A 23,496-nucleotide genomic window follows, 5' to 3' on the forward strand; every position below is an offset into this window, starting at 1 on the left:
AGGTCGCCCGCACGGCGTTTGCCGGGCCGGGAAGGGCTGCTGGTGCCCCTGGGGCGTGTGAGAGCGGGCAAATCCAACCGGCCAGCCCAGCCCAGCCCAGCGTGTGGGTGCAGGCAGCCGTCTGCTCTGGGCAGAGGGAACAAACCGAGCTGCCCAGGCGAGGCCCCGGGTGTGCAGGGCCGGCAGCTGCCTGTGTAGTGCAAGGGAGCGCGGAGCGGCCTGGCCCTGCTGCATGGCCGCCTCCCAGGCCTGCGGCTGCCGCTCTGTGAGCCCTGCCGGCGGAGGGCAGGAGGGTCAGGGTGCGTGCGGAACCTGGAGGGTAATAAAACGTGTGGCAGGTCCCACGCCAGGAAGGCACAAGCAGGGTCACTGTGGAGACCGCGTTCTGCAGCGGCGAGGCACAGAGCTGCAGGGCACCCGGGAAGCTGTCATTGTCCTGCTCTGTGGTTCCCTGGATGGGGAATGGAGAAGGCATCATTTTCTTTAGTATTTAAAACCAGTAATTCACGTAAAAATTGTGGGTACATCTGTAGTGTATGTTAGGGGCCATGTGGCTGCTTGGTGTGTTAGTAGGTCTTCACTGCCAAGCTACACACTTGGTAGCCTCTGGGTGAGTCAGGGTTTGTAGGCAATTATTGTAACTTTATTATCCGTGTTTTGTACCCCAGAATGATCTGGAAGACAGAGAGTAGATTGCTCTTAAAATACTACATTTCAGTTTATGTTGTATGTACACATGCCAGGGAGCAGAAACTTGTGTTTTCTCCGTCTCTTCACGGTAAGTACGCAAGTTTCCTCTGGAATCCTATGACATATCCTTCTTAAATTCATTGATGTGGGGAGAAACTCCTCTTTTTCCCTTTGAAGCTGGTCTAAAAGAGGAAAATGGTTTCATTAAAATTAGTTGTGGGTTTAGGAAAACTAATAACCCAAGCCAGTTCCTGAAAGAGGATACCTAAGGTATCCTGGCATGAGAGCTGTGTGCATTAAGGGTGTGTTACTCAGCCTTAACCTCCCACTTTCGAGGTGCTGCCAATTCCACCCTCTCCTAGGCCTGGACTCTCCTTTTTACCTCTTCTCCTGTAGCCTCCCTTCTACCTAAATCCCCTTTTCCTTCCTCAGTTTTTTCTTCCTTTAATCATCTTAAACTTTTTTGCATTTTTTTACAGGTGTTTCTTAGCAAATGAACCAAATAGTGCAATTGAACAAGGTGAAGCTCAGTGAAGAAGACACATATTTCTTTATGAAGGTTTTCTAAGGTCATCTGTGTATTTTTGAGAAGAAGTCATGTGTGATCAGAGGTTAACCCTCCTAGCAGAGTTCCATGTGCTGAGTTACAATGCTAAGGAAAACAAAATCAGGTATTGAGTCTTTCTGAATCCCTGTACGTTTCACGCTGTCATTTGTGCCATGCTTTGGACAATTTTGAACATAGGTAGCAAACATATAACTTTTAAACAGGTAAGGCAATGTGTTTGGATAAGGTAAACACGAGAGGAATTGTGTGTTCTGATAATGAACACTGAGGCCTAAGGCAAGTCCTGAAACTTCATAATGAAAGTTTTACCTTTGACTTCAGTAAGCAAATAGTTATTATAGGGAAGATAATAAACAGACAAGACAACTTATGTGTCTTGAGATCTGGAGGCAGGCTGGAGCCATCAGCTCTTAGTGCCGCAGGAAATGGTTTTGGTTATCAAGAGGTGCCATTTCTCTTCTTAAAAACTAGTTCACTGAAGTGGAGCTATTGGGCAGCACAGTCCTGCAGAAGCTACTGCCTTTTGGATGAGAAATAAAATGTAGTCCTGCCCAATTTTAGTGCTTAGCAAACTCATGCTACTGTAACCCAGAGTATTTTGATCCTACTGCCACTAACAAATCCTTCACATTGTTGTCCTAAATTCCCCCGGAGTTTCAGCTGAAGTTTTGTTCTGATAATGTTTAAAATACGAGTGTGCAGGAAGCTGCTGGGCTCCCCTCTGGATGCGGGTGCTGCCCACGAAGACACGAGGGGCTGTGGGAAGGGGTTCACCGACGCCACGAGCCAGCGACACGCAGTTGCCGTCGGGAGGTGCCACGGCCGGGGAGGTGCCAGGTCCGAGGAGAGAGGCAGAGCTGGGGCTGCGCTTGGCCCGGGGCAGCCCGGCACCGGCTCCCACCTTCCGGGAAACCGAAACAGAAACCTCGACCGGAGCCGCCCCGGTCCCCCGCCCCCGGCGAGGGGCGGGCGGCGCCACCTGCGCCCTTCCCCGCCTCCGGGAGTTTCCCGCAGCTCCCGGCCGGGCGGCCCCGGCGCTGGTTGCGTGCGTACGGACGGACGGACGCGCTGCACGGCCTCTCCTGGCGCCCTGCGGGTAAGCGGGGCCGGGCGGTGAGGGGAGCGGGCGGAGAGGGCGCTGGGGGCAGCACGGCTGCCCGACGGGGCGGCGAGGGACAGAGATACCGGGGCTGCAGCTGAGTGGGCTCCGGCCGCCCTCGCCCCCGGCCCGTCGATCTCCAGCGCCTGCGCTGGCCCCGTGGGGCTTGCGGGGCAGAGTGGGCACGGAACACCCCTCAGCTGCGCTCCGGGGTGGCTTGCTGTGTTCCCCAAGTGGAAATCTGACGTGATGGAGAGATTGAAATTGTTGCAGTTTCTTGTGCCTTAAGAGCAGAACTTTGAGTGACTGTGATTTTCAAGATCTGTCGATAACTTTTGTTCAAAGCACATAAGGATTTATATATATATATATATATATATATATATATATATATATATATTTTAAATCACTGAGGGACAATTACTTTCCACTTAGACCCAGAAAATTATTCCCTAAAAGCAGCACAAGGAATCTTTATTATGGGGGTGTGATTGTGTTGAGCCATTCTATGCGGTTTTTGGTTAGTTTTATTCTTTTTTAAAAAAAATTATATTGTATTTTTGTTTGTTTGGTTTGGTGATCCTTGACACAACAAAATCCCACAGGGGCTCACAAGTCTGCTATCCAGTTGCTCTTATTTTGATACGGTGGATATAAGGATGCTCTCCAGCAGCACACCTCTCAGAAAAAGAAGTTTAAAGAAAAGCTATTAGTGATGAATAGAGAAATAAACTCTTGGCTTGCAAATTACTCATGTGATGATGTTGAAATAATGGCAGAACTGGAGAGTCTTGTGCTTTAGCAGCTGTTTTAAGTGCTTACATTTAGTTTTACTTTTCCACCATAGGTAACCAGTTTTTTAACTGAGAATATAAGTAAAACATACTTAGTGATGTAATTTCTTCATTTAACTGAATTGTATACTATGATTTAGAACATTACTTAGGTGCTCACCACAGATACTAGTAGAGTATCTAGGGGGAAAAAAAGGGATTCCCTGTTGTTAACTGGACACCTTTTGCCAGTGGTGGAAATAAAATATATAATTTGCTGTGTAATTTTAAAAATCAGCTTTAAAGAGACTAGGCACTGCTCATTATGTGAACATTTAGTGTTTAGAATTTGCTAGATGTAGGGAAAAATGAAGGGTCTGCAGCTTTCCCCAAGCACTAACAGCACAGAACTGAGAATGTGCAGGTTATAGGCACTTTTTCTTGTCATTCAGAGCTTTTTGATAGTAGTGAAACTGTTGAGGGTGTTATTGGTATTGTCCTGTAGTTTCGGAACATTTTGAGGAACAGAGCAGAGCTGGTACTTACAGAAAGCTGCATTTGGTCTAAACTGTACAGTTGCTTTATGCATTAAAACATTAGCAGAGAGCGAATTAGTTTAATCATGGTACGAACTTGTCTCTATCCACAGAAGACTAGAGCATCTGGAGGCTTGTGTTTTTCTTCAGAAAGTCCCTGGGGACTAGTTTCTGACTTTACCTGGCTTCTCACATACAGTCTCTCAGTTCCTTTTATGACTGGACTGTTTCGTTTCTCTCTACCCCCTTTAATTCAGCACCAGAAAAAGCAACGCATAAAAGTCTTGCTGTGGAGAAACATAGACATTTCCTTTATAATTGAGAGTAAACAATTTAAGCGGCCTTTAGCTTGGGCATAGAACAGGAAGGTGGGATGCTAGGGGTTAGAAAACACCCTCAGCATCTTGTAAATCTTGTGTAGGTTGGGAAAACCTGACCTCTCAGCACCTGGGTACAGAGTCTGGGTGCTCCCTGCTCAAGTAAGTGCTGGCGACCACACTGTTCCTACTTGCCTGCCCTAATGCTAGGGGTGCTCTCAGGTTGATTGAGGCGGGGTGAACTGGTGTAGAACGCTCGTGAAAGTCACTGTGTCCATCCTGTGGGGGTGGAGGGACATGGTGCTGCTCCGCCACTGTCACCCAGGGTTTGAAAAGGGCACCGCAGTCTGTCCCCTCGCCTTTTCCTGTGCTGCGGCTGCTGAGCTGTCCTGTCCTGCCTTTCGAATTCGCAGCACGTGGGCTGAGTTTCTTTGCCCAGTGAGCCACGTCATTTTACTCGGTTTTGTTCAGCGCTAGAGCTGACGTAAATACTCCAGCCCATGAGAAATATGTGCCATAAAGCTTCCACGTCCGTGTGGGGAGGGTAAGAAAGATCGTGATCATAACCAAAAACTGTACCTGGGTAAACGGCATTGCTTCATGGCCTCAGGGAACTGAGTCTGCTGCTTGTCCTTGAGATAGATCGTGCTTGCTTCTTTTCTTCTTTCTTTTTTATGTATCTTTTGGTCTGGTTGTTATCTTTTGCCCAAAATAGATAGTTGCAGTGGATTATGGAAAAGGGAAGTGAGAGCTCTCTAAATAAGGGCATACTCAGTTCTGCGAGGGGAAAAGGAGATCCTTCTACCACCTTTGCTATTAAAAAGTATGAGGCAGAAGCAACAAAACCTGGGACCTAATAATGGAAAACTTATTTTTCGCTACTACTTGAAAGTCTGAATGATCATATAGTAGCTTGATTTCGAGCTGTCATCATTTTTTCTTTGAAAAAAAAAAAAACTCTGTTATCTCAGCCTTGTGGTTACTAGTGGTTTTTTGTTTTGTTTTTCCGTGAAGCTTGTGAAGCAAATGATCATATGAGTATAAACCAGTCTTTCTGCTTGAGCTGGTCTGCCATGGCTTTATTTGTTTTGCTTTTATAATAGACTGCTACAGAACGGTGTGAAATTGTCATCAGTGGTAAATACGGGTTCAAGAAACATGACGTCTTTAGGGATTATACTGAGACGTTTTTGATGGTTTTGTGTGATGCAACTAGGATAAATACAAGGTAAGTGCTCCTAGACATTTACATGTTGAAAACTATTTGTGTGAGTATTTTAGTGACTGACCATGCACATGCGTTAACTTGAATAGAGTAACTCTCTCTGGCTTAAAGTAGGAACCTGGGATGGGAAAGGGCTGCTTGGGATGTCAAATCCAGTTTCTAGTAGTGAAAGTCCACTTCAGCAAAATGGTCAAGATTGATCTTAAAAAGTGTTTGTTAGGAATAGTGAGGGTAGAACAAATTGCTAAAAACTGCTTCAAAAGCTCATTGCTTTTATGATAGCTCAGTTTCTGACTTTCTTCTGAAACTGGTGACAATTTCAGTTCAAATTTAGTTCTGGTCAGTTATTTGCAAAAAACAGATGGGTTGTGTATCTCATGTGGTGACTTACTTGTGCTTTATGCAATGATACTAACAGATGCTTATTAGTAGTGGAATGATCTTGCTCCATGACCTTCTTTCTGGACACATCACATAAATTGCTCATAAAAACTTGGGGATAAAGTAATTTAGTATGTTTATAGCTCTTTGTCATTTATTTCCAGATAATGAATTCCTTCATTTGTCTTGAGGGTGCTCCTTCATTTTTACATATCCAGCAAAATATAACTAGTTTGTACTTCCATACTGTGCCCGTTCCTCTAACAAAAAGCATTGTCAAAGTAAAATCCATGAATGAATGACAGGGGAGGTTTCTCTTCACCCAGTCTTCCAATTATGATCATAATACAAATTAATGATTTAAAATGTAACTGTATAATCATGAATTGTCTATCACCCTGATCACTTCTTTTCATTCTTACTTTGCTAGAACAAATTTAGGTGAAAAGATTTTTCAGGTTTGTTTGTCTCTTTTTTTTTTTCAGGAGTGGTTTTGCAAAGTGGACAGTAATGGAGTATATGAGCACGGGTAGTGATAGCAAAGAGGAGATTGACTTGTTGCTAACTAATTTAAATATGTCGGAGGTGATAGACATAATGGAAAACCTTTATCCAGGTGGAGACCTTGAAGTCTATGAAGACAGCTTAATTACAATGTGTGAAGAGGCAAATCAAAATGAAGAACGTGCGGAATCTTTACTGTTTTGTGAAAGGGAGGTTTCTTTTATGTCCTCTGTCAAATATGGGACTGTCGAAGACCTTCTTGCTTTTGCAAATCAGGTGTCTAACACTGCAAAACCATTTAAAGGATGCAGACAGCAAGAATCTGGAATCCTCTTGAATATGGTATGTCTCTTATTTTTACTTGAAAATTAGTAGACCTTAGGAGTTGGAAGTTATTAATTACTTTAATCAAAGATCACCCCCAGTCCCAGGAGTAACAGCCAGGCTGTTGGTCCCTGTGCAAACCTGGGACTGGAGGGGTTCTCTGAGGTCATCAAGTCTAGTCCCTGCAGTATCCAGCAGCTATGGAGAAAGGGCTTTTGTTCAGAAAGATCCACTCTATGTTGCCTGTTGGTATCCCTGGAGATTAGAAAACATTTCCCAGCACTGAATACAAACTTAAGACATGGAGTAAAAAACAAAAGGCACAACTATGATGGCTTACAGGTTTGGGAGACAGGGTTTTCCAGTGCCTTGTGTTCAGGCAGTAAAAAGAGTTTATTATGCAAAATTCTCAAATAAAGGTCTAGGATCTATTTTGCTATAGTTACTGAATTCACTGTAATGGTGTGAAAAGTGAAAAGTAGTAATGTAAGGAGAAAAAAAATATAGTATCAACTGTGACTTTCAGAATTGCAATATTTTGTAATATCACACTGCTAAATTCAAGTATAGATGTGTTGTTCTGAGATACATTCATTGGTGTTCTACAAGCATCTGTAGGTATTAGTTTTATTTGACTTGTATTTAAAATCAGTTGCTCTGGAAATAACCAGCTGTGAAATGGAAGTTTGTTCATATATGTTTGTGTTGCTGCTTTATTTTCTTAAGACGTGCCACATCTATCATCTTAAATATCTTGTATGTAATAGGTTTTATATGTGAACATTGATTGCTTGAGGCTTAACTGGTTACTCAGGTGTGAAATAGCACAGGGTATTGTTTTATTCTGATTTGGAGGGAGCATTGCAGTATTGCAAAAGTAACTTTTTAAACTCTGACATTGAAATTACATTTACTAATATTAAATGTTTCCTATACTTAGGGTAGACACTGTTCTTACATACTCATGGCTGTTTTGCCTGCGTATTATTTCTGTAGATGCATACAAGTGGTATGAACCAGGTACTATTAGGTACATGTGATCCTGTTAAGCAACTGAGGATTGGAGATGGGGCATTACCTCTACATGCATTTCAGCATGTGCAACTACACTGTAAATATCTACAGCATTTTAGTTAGGAGCAGGAGTGTTTCTGATTGCCTGGTGACCCCCTCTGACTGCACCATGGCTTATGTCACGAAGGGTCTTGGAGTGCTGGATCTGCAAGCCGTGTTTCTTTCCTTGAAACTAAACTGGAAGGATGCATTGCAGCCACAAAAGAGGATTCACGGCACAGGACCAGGCCAGGAACTAGTCCCGAAAGCCTCCTGAAAATGTGAATAGCGTGGCGATTGTTGCTCTCTTGCTCTGCAAATCCATTCCACTTGAGTCTGTGTTACTCTCCAGGACAGGTGCAACCCACATGGATTAGTTAGTCTCAACCCCTTGACATGCTGAAGTGCGTAGATGAGATGTATGGATTGCTACAGGCTTTATTTTGGTTCTGATAAGTAAAGGGGAGGCTCATTCTGCATATTCTAAGCAAAATACTTTTTATTAAAAGACACACACCCCCAACAGTGAAGAACTTATTCTCCTCAAAATTAATAACTTTGAATAATTAACTTTATTTCATGTAGATACTAGTCAAAAATGACAGTTTTAGCAGTCAAGAAGGCACTTTCCTAGTTGAAAAACATATAGTTAAAGTACAGAAAGACTATGTGCATTACATCTTAAAAAGAAATATAAACCAAATAATCTTCCTAATATGCTGTTATCTTAAAAAGGGTAGCTGAAGAACTGGGTACGTGAGGCCATGTGACAGTCATGAAGTGATAAATATCCTTGATCTGCTTTTATTTATCTTCAAAAGTAGCAGTAAACAGGCTAATGATATTCCAGATGCTGACAATAGTGTATATCCCTGAATTAATTAGAAGCATGTTCACAGGAAACATAACTTAGTCTTTAGCTGAGAGAATATTAAGAGACTGAAGACATAAAATCAAACCTGAAGCAGTACTCACATGGCTGTAGTTAGGAGCTTGGTGTCACTCTGTCATGTGCAGAGTTGGGGAGCTGTTCCGCAGGTAGATTTAGAGCAAGATACTGACTTAGATGTTCTGAATTGCTTCTTGGAGGAGCCCTCCTCACCTTGTTGACAGTATAGAGAACCAAAGCTCCCAACGTTACCACCTAAAGCAGACAGCGTGACTCACGCTTTTTTTTTTTTTTGAACTAGAAGAATGTGGCTGATAAAATCACAGCAGACTTCTTCGGCCTTTTACTAAGCAGCAGAAACTCCGATACAAGATAAAAAAAAAATCAAAACGTGTTCCTCTAGCAGTACATGTGATATTAGGAAATGCTGAAACTCTTGCTCACATTGTATAAGATAGCATGTGAGTAACAGGTATGTGGCATAACAGGTTAGCAGATTACAGGAAGGGCAAACGTGCAGGTGAATTTAATAAGAAGAGGTGGGTAACTTCATTAACCCAGCTGCTGTTGTTGTTGTTTCAAGACAATTAATTGCAACTTACACTTCATAAGTTAGTCACTGGAGAGAAACGTGGATGCCTGGGCTGTGAATGAATGCCACGCCTCGCATGCTGTTCCCATTTGGTGTTTCTAAATAAAGACTGCTGAACAGGTCACGTGTATCGGGCACATGTATAAGCAATGTATTTATTTTTTTTTTGGCTTGAAGTAGCTTTAACTTCATTGTGATTTTTTTTTTTTTTTTAATTAACTCCACAGATCACACCCAAGAATGGGCGCTATCAAATCGACTCAGATGTGCTCCTGTTTCCATGGAAGCTGACTTACAGGAACATTGGCTCTGATTTTATTCCTCGTGGAGCTTTTGGGAAGGTGTACCTAGCCCAAGATAGAGAAACCAAGAAACGAATGGCATGCAAACTGGTATGTTAGTTCAGTAGTTTAATCTCTGAGCAAATATTGTATGACATAATACATACACTGTACTTTCAAATATGACTGCATCAAATTCCACTGTTAGGCTGGTGATGGTCTTGGTTTTCTTGGCTGACACAAGGCAGGAAAAATGCATGGTTTTAACTGTTAACTTGTTTTAATTTTTTGGCTCTGGGACTGCAAAAGTTTCTGCATTTTGAAAGCATCTGGAAGTGTGTGTAACTGCCATGTGGGAGGCCTGTGGCGGAGCGGGGGTAGAAGAGTTTCTATCTTCTCCTGATGTGCTCATGGTGGTAAGATATCAGCATGAGGTCACATCCCTGCTGAAGGCGAGAGCAAAACCCTGTGGCTGCAGATGACTTTAGCATCTCGTCCTTTAACTGGGGTCCTTAGACTTAAGTTTTCTTTACGCCAGTGCCATTAATGTCCAACTCTAATTGTGTTTTGGGCACTGACTGAGTTTAAGGTTGCGATATCTTAAGAAAACTGCTGAGCATTGCCCTATTTTTATGCAAGCCAACATTTTCTTTCAACTTCACCATTCAGCATGCTATTCTGAATTGAGCAGTAAATATTTAGGGCCAGTTAAAGCTCAACTGAGGCATTGCTCGATGTCCCCCAGCTTGTGAATAAGTACCTGTAATACTTCTGTGTGAGAAGGAGTTGGGGAGGCAGCTGTATGTCCTTCCCTTGCAACCGGTGTATCCACATGAGGATAGATTTAGTTTACTATTTCTGCATAAACCATTGTAGAATTAAAGCATCCTAATGTTTCTGAAAATACAAACAGTATTTCTCATTGCAATAAAAAGATTAGTCTCTTATTTGGTTCACAGCCACAAGTCTGAGGGAAAGAGAGTAAAAAGAGTGGTAGTAGCCTTTCCATGTGTAAGCAAATGCTGCTTTTATTGTCTTAGCAATCTGCTGTCAGTACTTTTTAAAGAAATAGTGCTGCCAGGTGCTCACTTTAAAGCAAGCTTCATTTCTTGTAAGCCATAAAACAGTGCTGATAAGGATTGAATTGAGGTCAGTAATGGTCCTGAGCATGGTTAGTCTGCAGAGTGTGCTCTGTGCTGCAAGCACTGATCCACATGTGAAACGGGTGTGTAGTTCTGGTAGAGCTGAGGAGACTGCACAAAGCTAGTGGAAAAAGCAGAGGGATTTTTATGTCCTTCACCAGGAAGTTTGCATAGAGCTTTTGCGTAACTACCGGATTTTGACGGGAATAGCTCTTGCTACATTGCTTTTTCTGGAAGATTGTGCTTTTTATTTGGGCACGATTCCAAAAACTCTCTCAAGTTTAAACAAGTTGTGTCTGAAGTGGAAACTAAGAACAAGTCACAGAATCAAAATAAAGCTCTGTATTTTAACAAATGGATAGGAGTGCTTTGTTTCCTTCTTCCATTTTATCTATAAGATAACTAATGTTAGTACGGATAACCTGTTTTTTGAACTGCTTTTCTGTGGTCTTGTTTCAATGTCTTAGGTCCCAGTGGAGCAGTTCAAACCATCGGATGTTGAAATACAGGCATGTTTCCGTCACGAAAACATTGCTGAATTATACGGTGCTATTCTGTGGGATGAAACAATCCATCTCTTTATGGAAGCTGGAGAGGGAGGATCTGTCATGGAAAAGCTGGAGAGTTGTGGTCCAATGAGAGAATTTGAAATAATTTGGGTGACAAAGCATATTCTGAAAGGACTTGACTTTCTCCACTCCAAGAGGATTATCCACCACGACATCAAACGTATGTGTGTGTGATACCTTGGGGTGGTTTCTGGTCCAGGCTGGGCTGGGGTTCTTGGTGGGGAGCCTGGGGCTGACCTGGGGCGTGTGGCCTCACCTCTCTGGGAGGGAGGGATGGATAATGCTCAGCAAGTGGCAAGGTCAGGTTCTGGAGGTAAGAGATATTTACACAATTTATTAATACACTTCAGTGGAGAGGATGATTCGAAAGTCCTAGTTCATTTGGCTTTCTTGAGTAATTCAATTTGAAATAAAACGCTAAAGAAAATGAGTAAAACTATGAGTCTGTGTTAAGCCAGAAGTTTCCTTCTTTCTATGTGAATTCATCCTAAGTGCTTCCGTGCCCACCTTATGCTTGCACCTTCTTTTAGGTTTTATGTCTCTGCATGGCTATTCCTCAGTTTGAGCCACTTTGGAACTAAATACATAATTTGTACTGTGGGTTTTTTTTCAACAGTTACGGCAGATTTTAGTACATATTTGCTTTTAAAAAGTCCTAGGTATTGGCATGTATAAATAATCAAGACATTTTGATATTAAACCTAACTTTAATACATTAATATTAAATGGTTTAAAATGTTAATGCATTACATTAAGTTTAATATTAAAATACTGTTTCCCCCAGCACCTCCTCCTGCTGCAGACAGATAAATTTTGCCTTTCTAGTAACAGTGCTTCTAATGAAGACATTTATCTTCTATGAGTTAATTTTTGCTAAACTTGAGGGTTTGAAATAGAAATACTCAAACTGAAGTGTTATAGTAAATAGTTGACAGAAGATGATTATCAGGAGTTGCTAAATTTTTATCTCAGTTTGGCGTTTTTTTTTTTTTTTACTAAATGTGGATCAGTACTTTAGTTGTAAGTCTTTGAGGTTCTTACAACTATTAAGCTGCTTAATTTTCCCTTGTGCTTTCTTGCTTGTAGTGTCTTGCCCATGGATTTGTAATTGACAGTAACAATGACGTTAATTAAGAGGTTTAAAAACCAAGCCAGTCAAAACCCAGCCCACTACATCTAGATAGCGGATAGGAGAACCAGCTCATTGTGAATGTGGTGGCTGTGAGTGTGTTTTGCTTTTTCCAGCATTTTTCTATGTTACTAGATGCAGGGCAGGAGCTGAGGTGGCTGCCTGGGGCTGCTGGCCTCCAGGGCTGATATTTTCCCTTGCCAGGCAGAATCTATAGAAAAGACTGTTTCCAAAACATGTCCGATTTCTTCCTCACTGCACCAGCCACTATTGGGCCTCTGTCCATCTGATGCAGGAGGAGAAGGGGATTTTACTGAAAGACTCCCCTGAGTCAGGAAAGGGAGGAGGAAGATTTTCTGTTGGCTCTTAGGAGCAGTTCAGTGCTGCCATTCATTTTAAACCCTGTTTGGAAATTGGTTAAATCGTAAGGTGGGAGGAACACTAGTCTAAACCCAGCCAAAACTGGGGCTTGTTGCAGTCCCAAACAGGCAGCAGAGCTTGCTGTGCTGTGGCAGTGTGGCCCTCTGCACTGTCCTTTATGTAGTGTTTAAAATGTATATCTTCAAAGGTATCCTTGAAATTACAGATTTATTTACATAGTTTTGTAGCACTCAAAGAAGGTGGCTGTGTGCAGGTTTGCCTCAGGAACTGGTACTGTGGAAATCAAACCTGTATCTTCCCACTGGATAGTCATGATGGGCACTGTCAAGACTGAAAATGACCCACAGTTTCCTGTGGGAGAAAATGTGTTTCTGTTGTCTGAGTTGGAGACTTCATTTGTCCATGTCTTCTGAAACAGCAAACAAGAATTTCTCAAGGCTTAGACAGAGTGCTACCTTCATAAATACAACTGCAAAGACAGCCTTTGAGTACCAAGTTGTGCCTTGGACAGAATTTTATGAAGGAAAGTGAATTAAGCTCCTAGATGCTGCTGCAATCCTGTGGGAGTTTGAAACTCTTCACCTTTTATTACTTTTGTAGCCATAGTCTGCCTGTTGTCATCATGCTGAGCCACTCTTGCTGACCAGTGCAGGACACTGGTGCAACTGCTGTGGAGGGGCCTCAGTTACACTCTACTTCTGTCTTCATTTAAATCATTAGTGTAGAGAAACCTCTTGGTGACCAACAGTTATGTTGTTTGCAGACAGACCTGCACAGCATGCCCTTCACCTTGGAGACCATTAATCTTCAAGCCTCACTGTACTAGAGGTGCCTGCCAGTCTTCTACCTTCCTCCCTTACCCTCAGACATTTTCTCTCATTTTTTTTTTTTTTTAAGCTAGGAAAATGACCAAACGTTGACTCTTATTTTGTGTAAACCACTCTAGTTTTATTTTTAACATAAGTTTTAAAATTGGACCTAATCACTAGCAGACCTGTTTTGGCTAGGAGAAGGACTGTGTCAGCTATAGGGACTGGTTGTGCTAATCCGTTTCAGGCTAATGTCCAAATGAAACAGACATTGTAAAAGAAATGCCCCCAACGTGATAGAAACTTAAATGCTGTCATTTATGTTTTTCTTTTAGCAAGCAACATTGTCTTTATGTCAACTAAGGCTGTTCTGGTGGATTTTGGCCTAAGTGTTCAAATGACTGAAGACATTTACTATCCCAAAGACCTTAGAGGAACCGAGGTAAGAAGCTGAAGTGACAAAAGCCCTCAGTGTTATTCTGATGGTTGTGATGCTTAGGCTGAAAATTGGAGCTTAAGGGTAGACCCTTGGGCAAAAAAGTATTATAAAAACTTAGCAAAAAGTTGCAAACAAGCATTAATATAATCTCAATTAGATTTTTATTTTCAACTTGTTGAAGGGAGAATCAGGTGTTACACTTCAAAAGCCATGTCACCTCCTCTACAGTCCTGTTTGTTAGTGACTGTTAAATCCAAAGTCAGAGAAACTGGGGTTCACTGAAGTCAAGAAACAGTGCTCTGAGGAGGGCTGTTTGCAGTGAATTGGCTTCTGGTCAGGGACACTTCAGACTGGAATTTGGTTCTTTGCTCTAGCAAAGATTTTTTCTGAGATACCAGCTACGGACTGGGGTGACCTGCTCAACACAGCAGTTAGCAGTTTGATTCCTCCTGTGAAACTGCAGAAACTACAGACCTTTGGGTTTTGTCCCTTACTATTTCTAAGCTCTGTTCCCCATCCCCACGTAACCCTCTTGTCCTTTGGAGGTTATGTATGGCATGGCTGATGATTATCTGGTAAACTACTTAGGCATTACAGGGACGGAGGTGAGTGTCTTCAGTGACTTTGGCTCTGAACATGCACAGAGGTCCTGCATGCCACTTCGGCTACACCCACGCTGAGGTGTTTCCAGGGCTGGAGCTTTAGCAAACAGCCAAGCAGCGACAATTAGCTTGGGTAGCTGCTGCCGATGTGGCTTTGCATGCTCTCTGTTGCTGGAGGAGGTTCTTTACAGGAAACGCTTCAGCCAAAATGTCGGTGCTTACCATTTGGATAGTCTTCCGTAGCATAGGCATGTGTTTAGAGGACATACTTGTATAACTGACAAAGAGCATTTCACTCCTTGGAGGGGTGCGATAAACCAAGATTTCACAGAAGGTCAGACTTGTTTGTTTGTTTTCAAGATATTTGGGAAAATACTTGAAGATTTGTTTTCACTGTCTTTCTAGTCAGGGGAATTAAGAGCTTAAAATGCTTACTGTACTGGAGGCAACGTGCTTTCTGGCATTTGATGTACCTGATTTGTGGGTTTCTTTATTTTGGTTTGGTTTGGTTGAGGGATTTTTGTGTGCTGTGTTAATGAGAATAACAAAAATGGTGGGAATGGGCTGGAAGCCCTTGTAGGGTATTTCCTAAGAATGGAGATGTGTGTAAACAGGAAATTTCCAGGTTTGTGGACTGGACTAGTGCTGATCTGCTCCTGGCTGTTGGAGAACAGGCCAAGTTCATGTTAGTAAGAACAACTGCAAAAAACACTTAGTTCTTCATTTAGTAGGAAGAAAATTGTCCCACACTACTGAGCACCTGCAGCCATGTCCTCAGAAAAACGATAATCCCCACAGCCCCTGAAACACGGCGGTGCTTGGTGTTTGCTGTCTCAGGGAACACGTAGCCTGTCCTTGGAACTGGTAATCCTGCCGTTCTGCTGCAGCATTGCAGGCCAGAAGTAAGGTTGCAGAGGGAGTGCTGGAGAAGAAGGCTTTCCAATAGCACTCAAAGACTTATAGGAATGTCGTGAATGCTGGTCTATAGATTTTCCTGCTCACAGTCTTCTTCCAAGGCATATTCTTCTCTACCATGCCCATGTTCAGCCTTGTGGGGTACATAATTCAGTCACCCACAAGTGCGCTCCGTAGTCTTTGATGGCACTGGCTTTCTTGACGTTTTTCAAAGTAAGATCTTCACCCTTCAGAGTCTGAAAGTACTGAATCTTCTTTGTTTGAATAATCACAATTCTGGGCAGAATGATTGAAAGATAGCTAAATTTTGTTTAGTTGGTGTAGCATGAAAAGCCTGGGTTTTCTGAACAGTGTGTGTAGGACCCATGCAGCACAATATGCCATGGTTGTGATGAAGCTACTTTGCAGGAAATACTTTTTCTAGGCATTTGCTACATTTTCTGTTAGGCTTCTGTCACCTGGTTAAAATGTTATCTTCAATTAAAACCATTTGAGGGGAGGAAAAAGTTACCTGCTAAGGTTTATGGAATGTGGAAGGTGTGGTTCATTTGTAGTGATGCTAAACTAAAACTAGCACAGCACAAAGAAGGGGACTAGTTTTAACTGGGTTGTGTCTCTGGTCTGACTGGCCGACAAGTGCCAGCCCAGCAGCAGGAAAGAGTGGGAATGGGAAGGTAACCGGGGCTTTAGCTGCCTCATTTGCTGGCAACAGAGACTTAGGCCAGTCTAAATCAGTTTGAAATCACAGCTTTGGTGCACATCTCATTTTTAATGTTTTGTCCCTGTGCAATCAAGATGCACCTTGACCATTTTCATACTTTAACTGCAGACAGGTTCTTGCTCCAGCATCTTTTTTTTCTCAAGAATGTAGCTGCTTTTTGTTTATATAGATTTCACTCAAGTTGCACTGTATTTCCTAATGAGGTTTTTTAACAAAAGTAGAAATTCTGTTCTTTGCTCCTAATGAGACTTAGAGGTGGCGGGTGCAGGCACACTTACTCTGTCTTAGCCGCGAGGAAATCAATGGATAGGAGTATGTAGCAACTGTAGACACCTGCTGAACCTTTGCACACACTTCTGGTCTGAAGCACTGTTTGCAAATATGGTATGTGATTTACTGGGAAATATTCCTTGGAATTTGTATGAGCCCTACAGTTGTTCTCAGTGTGTGGTAATAAGTAGTCAAACTATGCAGAGATTACTTAACTTCCTGCTCCTGTGTCAGTTCATGGCTTTTAATGTGATTCTTTGTGGCAGGATGACTTGAAATAATTGAATTCTGCTTGGCTACTTTAGAGGGAAGTTGGATGAGGGAAAAGTAGAAACAAGAAGCAAGCAGGGTAGCTTGTTAACTAAGTGTGTTGTGTGCTGTGCCCACGTTGTGTTGAAAGCAGCTCCCTGGGTCGGTGGTGGCAGAGCCGTGTGGGCAGCTCCTGTCTGGTGCAGGTTGTGGCTCCTGCGCCCTGCCCCTCCGGGTCTCCTCCAGCTGCACTTGGAGCTGGCAGGAGCTTCCCACCAGATCCTTCTTCAGAATCTTGCCAAATCCAAATGTGAAGTGTTTGGATGGATACTATATTTTATATTAGAAGATATTAGAATTTTTGGTTTATAAAAGGGTGGAAGAGGGATGCTTGCCTTAATAGCTGCTCTGGGGGTAACCCGGTGGAAAGGGTACCCAGCAGGACTTGAGAGACCTGGCTTGTTAATTTGTGCATTGCCTTAGACCTGGCTTGTTATTCAGCATGCCATTTCTTAGGGTAATGCCCCAACATGCAGATTATTGGATAAGGGGGTGAGAGGAGAAGAGTAAGGAAGACAGGAGGGTGTATATCTCCCGGTTCTGCCCAGTGGAGCATCCATTGTAACAAGGTTTGAGGACTGGACCCCCAGCCGAGTGGCTTGCAGTGGGCTCGCCCTCTCTCCTTAGTCTGGTGCACACCCATGTTACTCAAGCAGAATGGAGCAGTCCCAGCAGCGCCCAGCAAAACAAACTGGCAATTCAGGCACCTCCTTTTGCTGTGGAGGGAAGAGGTTCCTGCTACCCAGCTGAACAAAGCAGAGCCATGGCTTGAAGCTCAGCCTCTCACAGCTCAACCAAGTCCCCTAGCCACTGAGCTGTGGATGTCTGGTGAGGGCAAACCTGGAGTATGCGGTGCCAGACTAGAAAATCCCTGTGGTTGTGGGAATGTACAGAACAAAAAGTGTGTTCCCCAGCTGGTGCTTGGTCTTTAGGCTGCAGGTACTAGTGGGATGCATCCTTTTAGAGAGAAGTTTCCCAGATCACAAAATGTCACAATTGGTCTTTGCTTGTTTTATTCCTCTATTGATTAATCTTTTTTTGACTGTTCTTCACAGATTTACATGAGCCCTGAAGTTATCCTCTGCAGAGGCCACACAACAAAAGCAGACATCTACAGCATGGGAGCTACTATTATTCATATGCAAACTGGCATCCCACCCTGGGTGAACAGATATCCTCGTTCTGCATATCCGTCCTACCTCTATATTGTAAGTGTCCTTCCTTAGCAAAGCCTTAGTTCGGTTTCAGTTGAAAGGTTTCTTGTACTTTTGTTCGGAAAGCTCCAGTCATATAAAAACTATCATAATATTTGTCAGAGACGGTATCATCCTTTTTGCTGCAGTGGAGGGAGGGAAGAAGTGGGTTTTGATCACTTAGGGGAGGACAGAGGCTGAGAAGGAGTCCTCTGTGGTTTGTGTTAGAACTTACAGGCCTTGGGTTTACTGCAAGGGTGCAGTTCAGCAGTCTGAAACTTGAATGAAGCAAGCACATCTGTGTTTAACTATTCTCTTCTGCTTAGAAGTTGCAGCTAAACTGGAGCCTGGCAAATATGATTCTCTGGTTCATTCCATGTAGTACAGAAACCTGGTGAATTTGCATTGCATCAGATTTTAGGGTTGCTTGGAGTTGCTTTGAGTTTTTAAATTTATTATAAAATCTGATTTTTATAAGAGGTGGATTTTGTGCAGTTACATCTTCTGTTCTAATTGGTCAGCCCAGCTTAGGGAGGTGATGAGCAATAAAGTGGGGAATTCCCTGACCACTCATGTGGTTATCTGTGACTTCCTCTTCCATGGTTTCTGGAATAAGTGTTTCAATTGTCTTTTTTATTTCAACAGATACATAAGCAAGCTCCTCCCTTAGAGGACATTGCTGAAGACTGCAGCACTTCCATGAGAGAATTGCTAGAAGCAGCTCTAGAAAGGAATCCTAATCATAGGCTGTCTGCAGCAGACTTACTGAAACATGAAGCCTTACACCCACCCCCAGAGGAGCAGCCACGGTGCCAGAGTTTGGACTCTGCATTGTTTGAAAGGAAAAGACTCCTCGCAAGGAAGGAGCTGCAGTTGCCAGAAAACATTACAGGTAATGCTATCAAGTTTACTTACTTTGCACTGTGCAGACTTGGTGTCAAAACTGAGTGTTTAGAAACAAATGAAACTCAAGAAGCTTCTGGAAAGAGACCAATAAAAATCCCAATCAGATGAGATCAGGCCCAGAGCTCATTAAGCGTTATGTAAAACACCCATTGACTTCAACACGGGAGGAACTTAGCCTGAATTCTGCAGCTCTGGGAGGGCTCATGAAAAAGCCCTGGCAGTCATTCAGGGCAGTTCCTCATGAAGTATAGGTTGCTGTCCAAAATTGCCTTAATTTACCACAGCACTAGAGGTGTTTTATTGATACTAGTAATTTGTTAAAAACAACAACAAATCCAACAACCACCACCACCAAATCCAACACTTTTTGCCTCCTTAAAGCAAAAGATAAAAAAAAAAATAAATGTAATGTTGCTGAGTGTCAACAGTACAAGCCCTTTGTTAAGTGATTGTACGATAGAACACGGTTCCCATTGTGCATTAATAAGTGCTTTATGAAGGATAACACATGAACCAGTTAGAAAACTCAGTGTGTCCTCAGATAATATTAAGCACAAGGGAGATATAGTGGCAGCAACCTGCTAACAGACTTTAAAATGCTTTTCTTCTATTTCTAAAATATGTGAGGTGGGTCCTGCCAAAGGCATTTAAAAACTGATCCCAGACAAGTGGTGATTGTGGTAGGTGTTTGAAAAGATATCTATGCAAAGTTTTGGGTGCTGTAATGCATAATTGTTGCAACAAATCCACTTAACATTTAAATCAGTCACAGCCTTTGCATCCCGAATGGCATTGCTCCTTCTGAATTTTGCCTTGTGGGTGTATAATACTTTGACCAGCCCAGGCCATCTGAATCAATTCTTTTGAAGATGAAAAAATATTGGACCATTAAAGAGGAACTTTAGTTTAGGTGCTTGAGATTCCATGACAATCATTATACAAGTACTCACGGGAGTTCTGCTGTTGCACACCAGGTCTGGTTTCTTCAGACCTTGGTTTCAAATAAAAAAGTCTGAGGGTGATGGTCCCATACTTGTTCTGTATTGTCACACCCAGTGACACAAAGAGGATGTCATCTGTTTAGATTAAAATTCCCCTGTAATGAGGGGAATTCTCAGCGGGCAGAAAGCAGCTGTTTGGTTGGGTTTTTTTCTTGCACTAAACTCTCTTTTGGTACTGTGGCTCAGGGGATGAGGAAGCTCTGCCTAGCTGTCCCAGCTGATGGAGGTTGGACACACTTGCTGTTTGCAGTAGCAAACTGCTTACCATTCTTTTCCCTAGAGTTGTGGTTTGATTTAGTATATTTTATTTTATATGCGGTTGATGTTATATTGTCCTTAAAAATGAAGCTTTCTAAACCACAGATAAATACAATCAAATATTAGGCAAATTATTCCAGTAATGTCTGCAACTGTGAAACTGAACTAATGTAGCAATTTGTGCAATAAGGATGTGTTTTGTCTCTTTCCTCTTTAGATTCCTCATTGTGTACTGGGAGCATGGAAGAGTCAGACCTGCTGAAGAGGCAAAGATCGCTCTACATAGACTTTGGAGCTCTAGCTGGTTACTTCAATATAGTTAGGGGACCACCAGCCTTAGAATATGACTGACTCAGTAACATTGTGTTTCAGCAGGCCAGAAATGGACCTCTACCTCTTAAAACTTGATTTTTAAGACGATTTTCAAATTTGTACATAAAAATATTGCCATTGTAGGCTGTAAAATGTGAATAGTGTTTCACTGTACAGATGATTAAGCTAAACCCTTAGGGGCTCTGATAAGCTGATCCCAAGCAACGATATTCGTGTGCCTGCTGGTTGACCAAAAAGAAGATGGCAAAAAGAACACTGCTGGGAACATCTTAATCCAGGATATCTTCCTGTGCTGGGTCTTGCACTTTTATAAGACTTGTAATATATGCTTGCAAATACTGCCATAAAAAAAAAAAAAAAGAAGTTGAGTATGTGGGCTGTAGGAGTTAAGTCTCTCTGAGCTGTCCTTAAAAAACCCTTCCAAAAAAAAAAGTCTTTGATTTAACTAAAGACTGGTTCAGTCTTGTTCTGTCTTTGAGACCTGGCGAGACTGTGGTCGTTCTTAACAGAAATCAGGGCCTCCCTTAAGCTGAGCTAATTTCTGTCAGCTATCTCTGGAGCATCCCTTGGTTACAGATGTGTTTTAACTTTGCATCTTCCCTGGGCTGTCAGAGCTAAGCAGGGTGCTGTTACCCCTCTCGGTGGGCGTAGGGACTCCCTTACTAGCCGTATTGGTGACCTTTGGGAACAGCTCAGCAAGCCTGCCCTGACAAAGCACAGCAGTGACTGCTACCTATGTTGCAGCTACTGCAAGGGTATCTTGGGTGGTTTTCAAGGGCAGAACAAATGTTATTCCCTGTTGGTTACAGTGGGCAGGCTCCAGACTCTTGCTTTTTAATACTTTAAAATTGTACACGTGTATAATTGCTGTGAGTGCTATGGTTTGGAAAGCGTGTCATTAATGACAAGCTGTGTTTATGTTCCTATGGAAATGGAATTCTGTTGTTCTTGCTGTGCCTCATACATTTGAAACATGATGTTTTGGATGATAGTAAAACTATGTAAACTGCATAGTTCTGTACATCCCATCGGATGAGAACGTAAACTTTTATAAAACTCTCTTTGATGCTTAGGATGACCCTTCATAAGCATTTGTGTTAAAATGGCATACTATGTATGTTGTACACTGAATCTTTTCTGAAGCACAGTCTCTTTTTCATATGTCTAATATTGAATGCTGTTCCTAACACGTGACCTTAAAAAGATGATTTCTAGTTTGATACTGATATGGTCAATTGAATAAATCCAGCTCAGTGCCTTGAGACGTGGTCACTCTGTTCTTTCATCTTGCAAAACAGTGTGGGGCTGTGACTGTATCTGGGCCAACCTCCCCTACCATGGTCCAGGTACTCTACGCACATCGTTTGATTTACTGGGGAGCTGAGTCAAGGTCATTGCTGATGGATTCTGGACTTTGGTAACAGACGATGAGTGTCTCTGACAAAATCTCATTCTCAGACCCCAACACGCCTCAACTGTGTGGATGTTGCACAGTGGTTGTATACAACACACAGCACTTCAGACCTGATGTTAATTGCTGAAAAAATCCTGCTGGGAATAACCCACCTGCTCCAATACTTTGTGCAAAATCTCTAGATGACTGGCTGCTTTGGTGAGAGCTGTGTAGGGGAGGCCTCTTCATATCGATACTGGCTGTAGTGATCAGGATATTCGGGGATCAGAATTTCAGTGTGACTGACTTAAAGAAAATGTGACCTAATGGTCTGGATGCTCACCTTTGCATTGAGAGACATGGGTTCAATTTTTTGTTTTCTACTGAAGGCTTTTGATCTTTAATGAAATATGCAGAATTAGTAGGAAGCTGCTTTTCAGGTAACTGGAGGTGGGCTTAAAATCTCTTCCTCAGTTTCCCTTCTATAAAATCAAGGCATTCATCCCCATCAAATAGTGACTAGATGTTATGCAAATACTTATCAAGTGCCTACATGAAGTCCATGTAGGAATTGAAGGCTGCTATTACTTGAAAAATGTTACACTGATTTTACTTTTATTTTTTTTCTTCAGTGCCATCCTTCTCTCCCTCACCCAGTTAAATGATTTAACGTGGAAATCTTTATATGACGATCGGCTCACTATTTAGTATTCATTCTTAGCATATGGCTGTTATGTATCTTCACACTACACAAGTAATAAGTGAACTGCTTGTCTAAAGTAATTACGGAGTATGTATTGACAAAGATGATAAGGTTCAGCTGAGTGAACCAATAGCTCTGTATAGGTACATCCACAGGTCTGAGAAGGATGGCGCTTTGTGGTAAATATCACTTCAGAGGACCAGTGCACAGTCAACAAAGAGCTGCTCAGGTGCACCAAACACCAGGCATTGCCACCAGCTCTGTGAGATTTCTAACAGCTGAGGACTGTTTTCCAGGTGAGCCTCAGGCTGCAGCTCAGCAGGGGTTTCTCTCTGGAGCAACACATCATATCCCGAGCACATCACATCCCTCACGCCTGTCCCACAGCAGCTCACCCCTGCACTGTGCAGGTTCACCGGTTTGTGGCACCGCCTGGGAAATTAGGTCAGGGGAATGAACTGGGTTAGAAATAACCTGGGATGGGAGAGGTTGTTTCTCTAATTTGGTTGCCTGATCAGCTGTGCACTTGGAGCAATCAAGACTGGAGGTGAGGGGGAGGGGAGGAGAAGGGATGGTGTGAAAGCCCTGCCAGCACGGGCCTCAGGGGGATGGCCCGTCTGTGCTGAGCTGTGGGATTTTGCAAACGATTTGCCTCCGTGTTGATTTCTGGTGCAGGGTTTCATTTTCTCTTGGGGCAATGCTGAGACTGATGCTAATTGCAAAGGAAAGTGCAAGTGTGCGGAGAAACACACTGTTTGCAGTAGCTGATGAAACTGGAGAGCCAGAGGTACCTTTTCTCCTCCTGGCCTTAGCAGTTTCTTGTGCTCAGATCAGCCTGTGACCCTGAGCCCACCACCGTGCTTCTCCGCTGGGCTCCTCAGTGTGAGCAGCCTGCGGCAGGGTTAGAGATCATTTGAAGATGTGCTGAGCTCCTCATGCTGTTTTTGAAGGAAGATCAGGTTTAGGTCATGCCTTTGAAACAACATCGGGGAAAAGAGAGAAGTCTAAGCCTGTTTTTTTTCTATTTGCTTGTAGCTGCTGCATTGCTGCATCTTTGTGCTCCCTGGCCCCCTTTCTTTCTCCCATGCCTCCAGCAAGTGAGGTTTCACTTGCTGCCTGGTTTCTGCAGGTTTCTTAACTCCTTCTAAAATCAGGCCCTCATTCTTCTAATCCTGCAAAAATGTCAGTGGG

General features: G+C 42.8%; 1 protein-coding gene across 1 annotated transcript; it reads left to right on the forward strand.

The window, feature by feature from the left end:
• Positions 1–111: 111 nt before the first annotated feature.
• Positions 112–21,471, forward strand: MAP3K8 (mitogen-activated protein kinase kinase kinase 8). Its single transcript, XM_065050655.1, has 11 exons — positions 112–778; positions 1,170–1,361; positions 1,961–2,354; positions 5,087–5,211; positions 6,075–6,435; positions 9,179–9,343; positions 10,842–11,103; positions 13,598–13,704; positions 17,574–17,726; positions 18,357–18,603; positions 20,094–21,471. Exons 2-11 carry the CDS (start codon positions 1,288–1,290, stop codon positions 20,225–20,227), a joined length of 2,022 nt encoding a protein of 673 aa, XP_064906727.1. The 5' UTR covers positions 112–778; positions 1,170–1,287; the 3' UTR covers positions 20,228–21,471.
• Positions 21,472–23,496: the final 2,025 nt, after the last annotated feature.

This window comes from Columba livia, chromosome 2 (genome assembly GCF_036013475.1).
Source record: "Columba livia isolate bColLiv1 breed racing homer chromosome 2, bColLiv1.pat.W.v2, whole genome shotgun sequence".
Lineage (NCBI taxonomy): Eukaryota > Metazoa > Chordata > Aves > Columbiformes > Columbidae > Columba > Columba livia.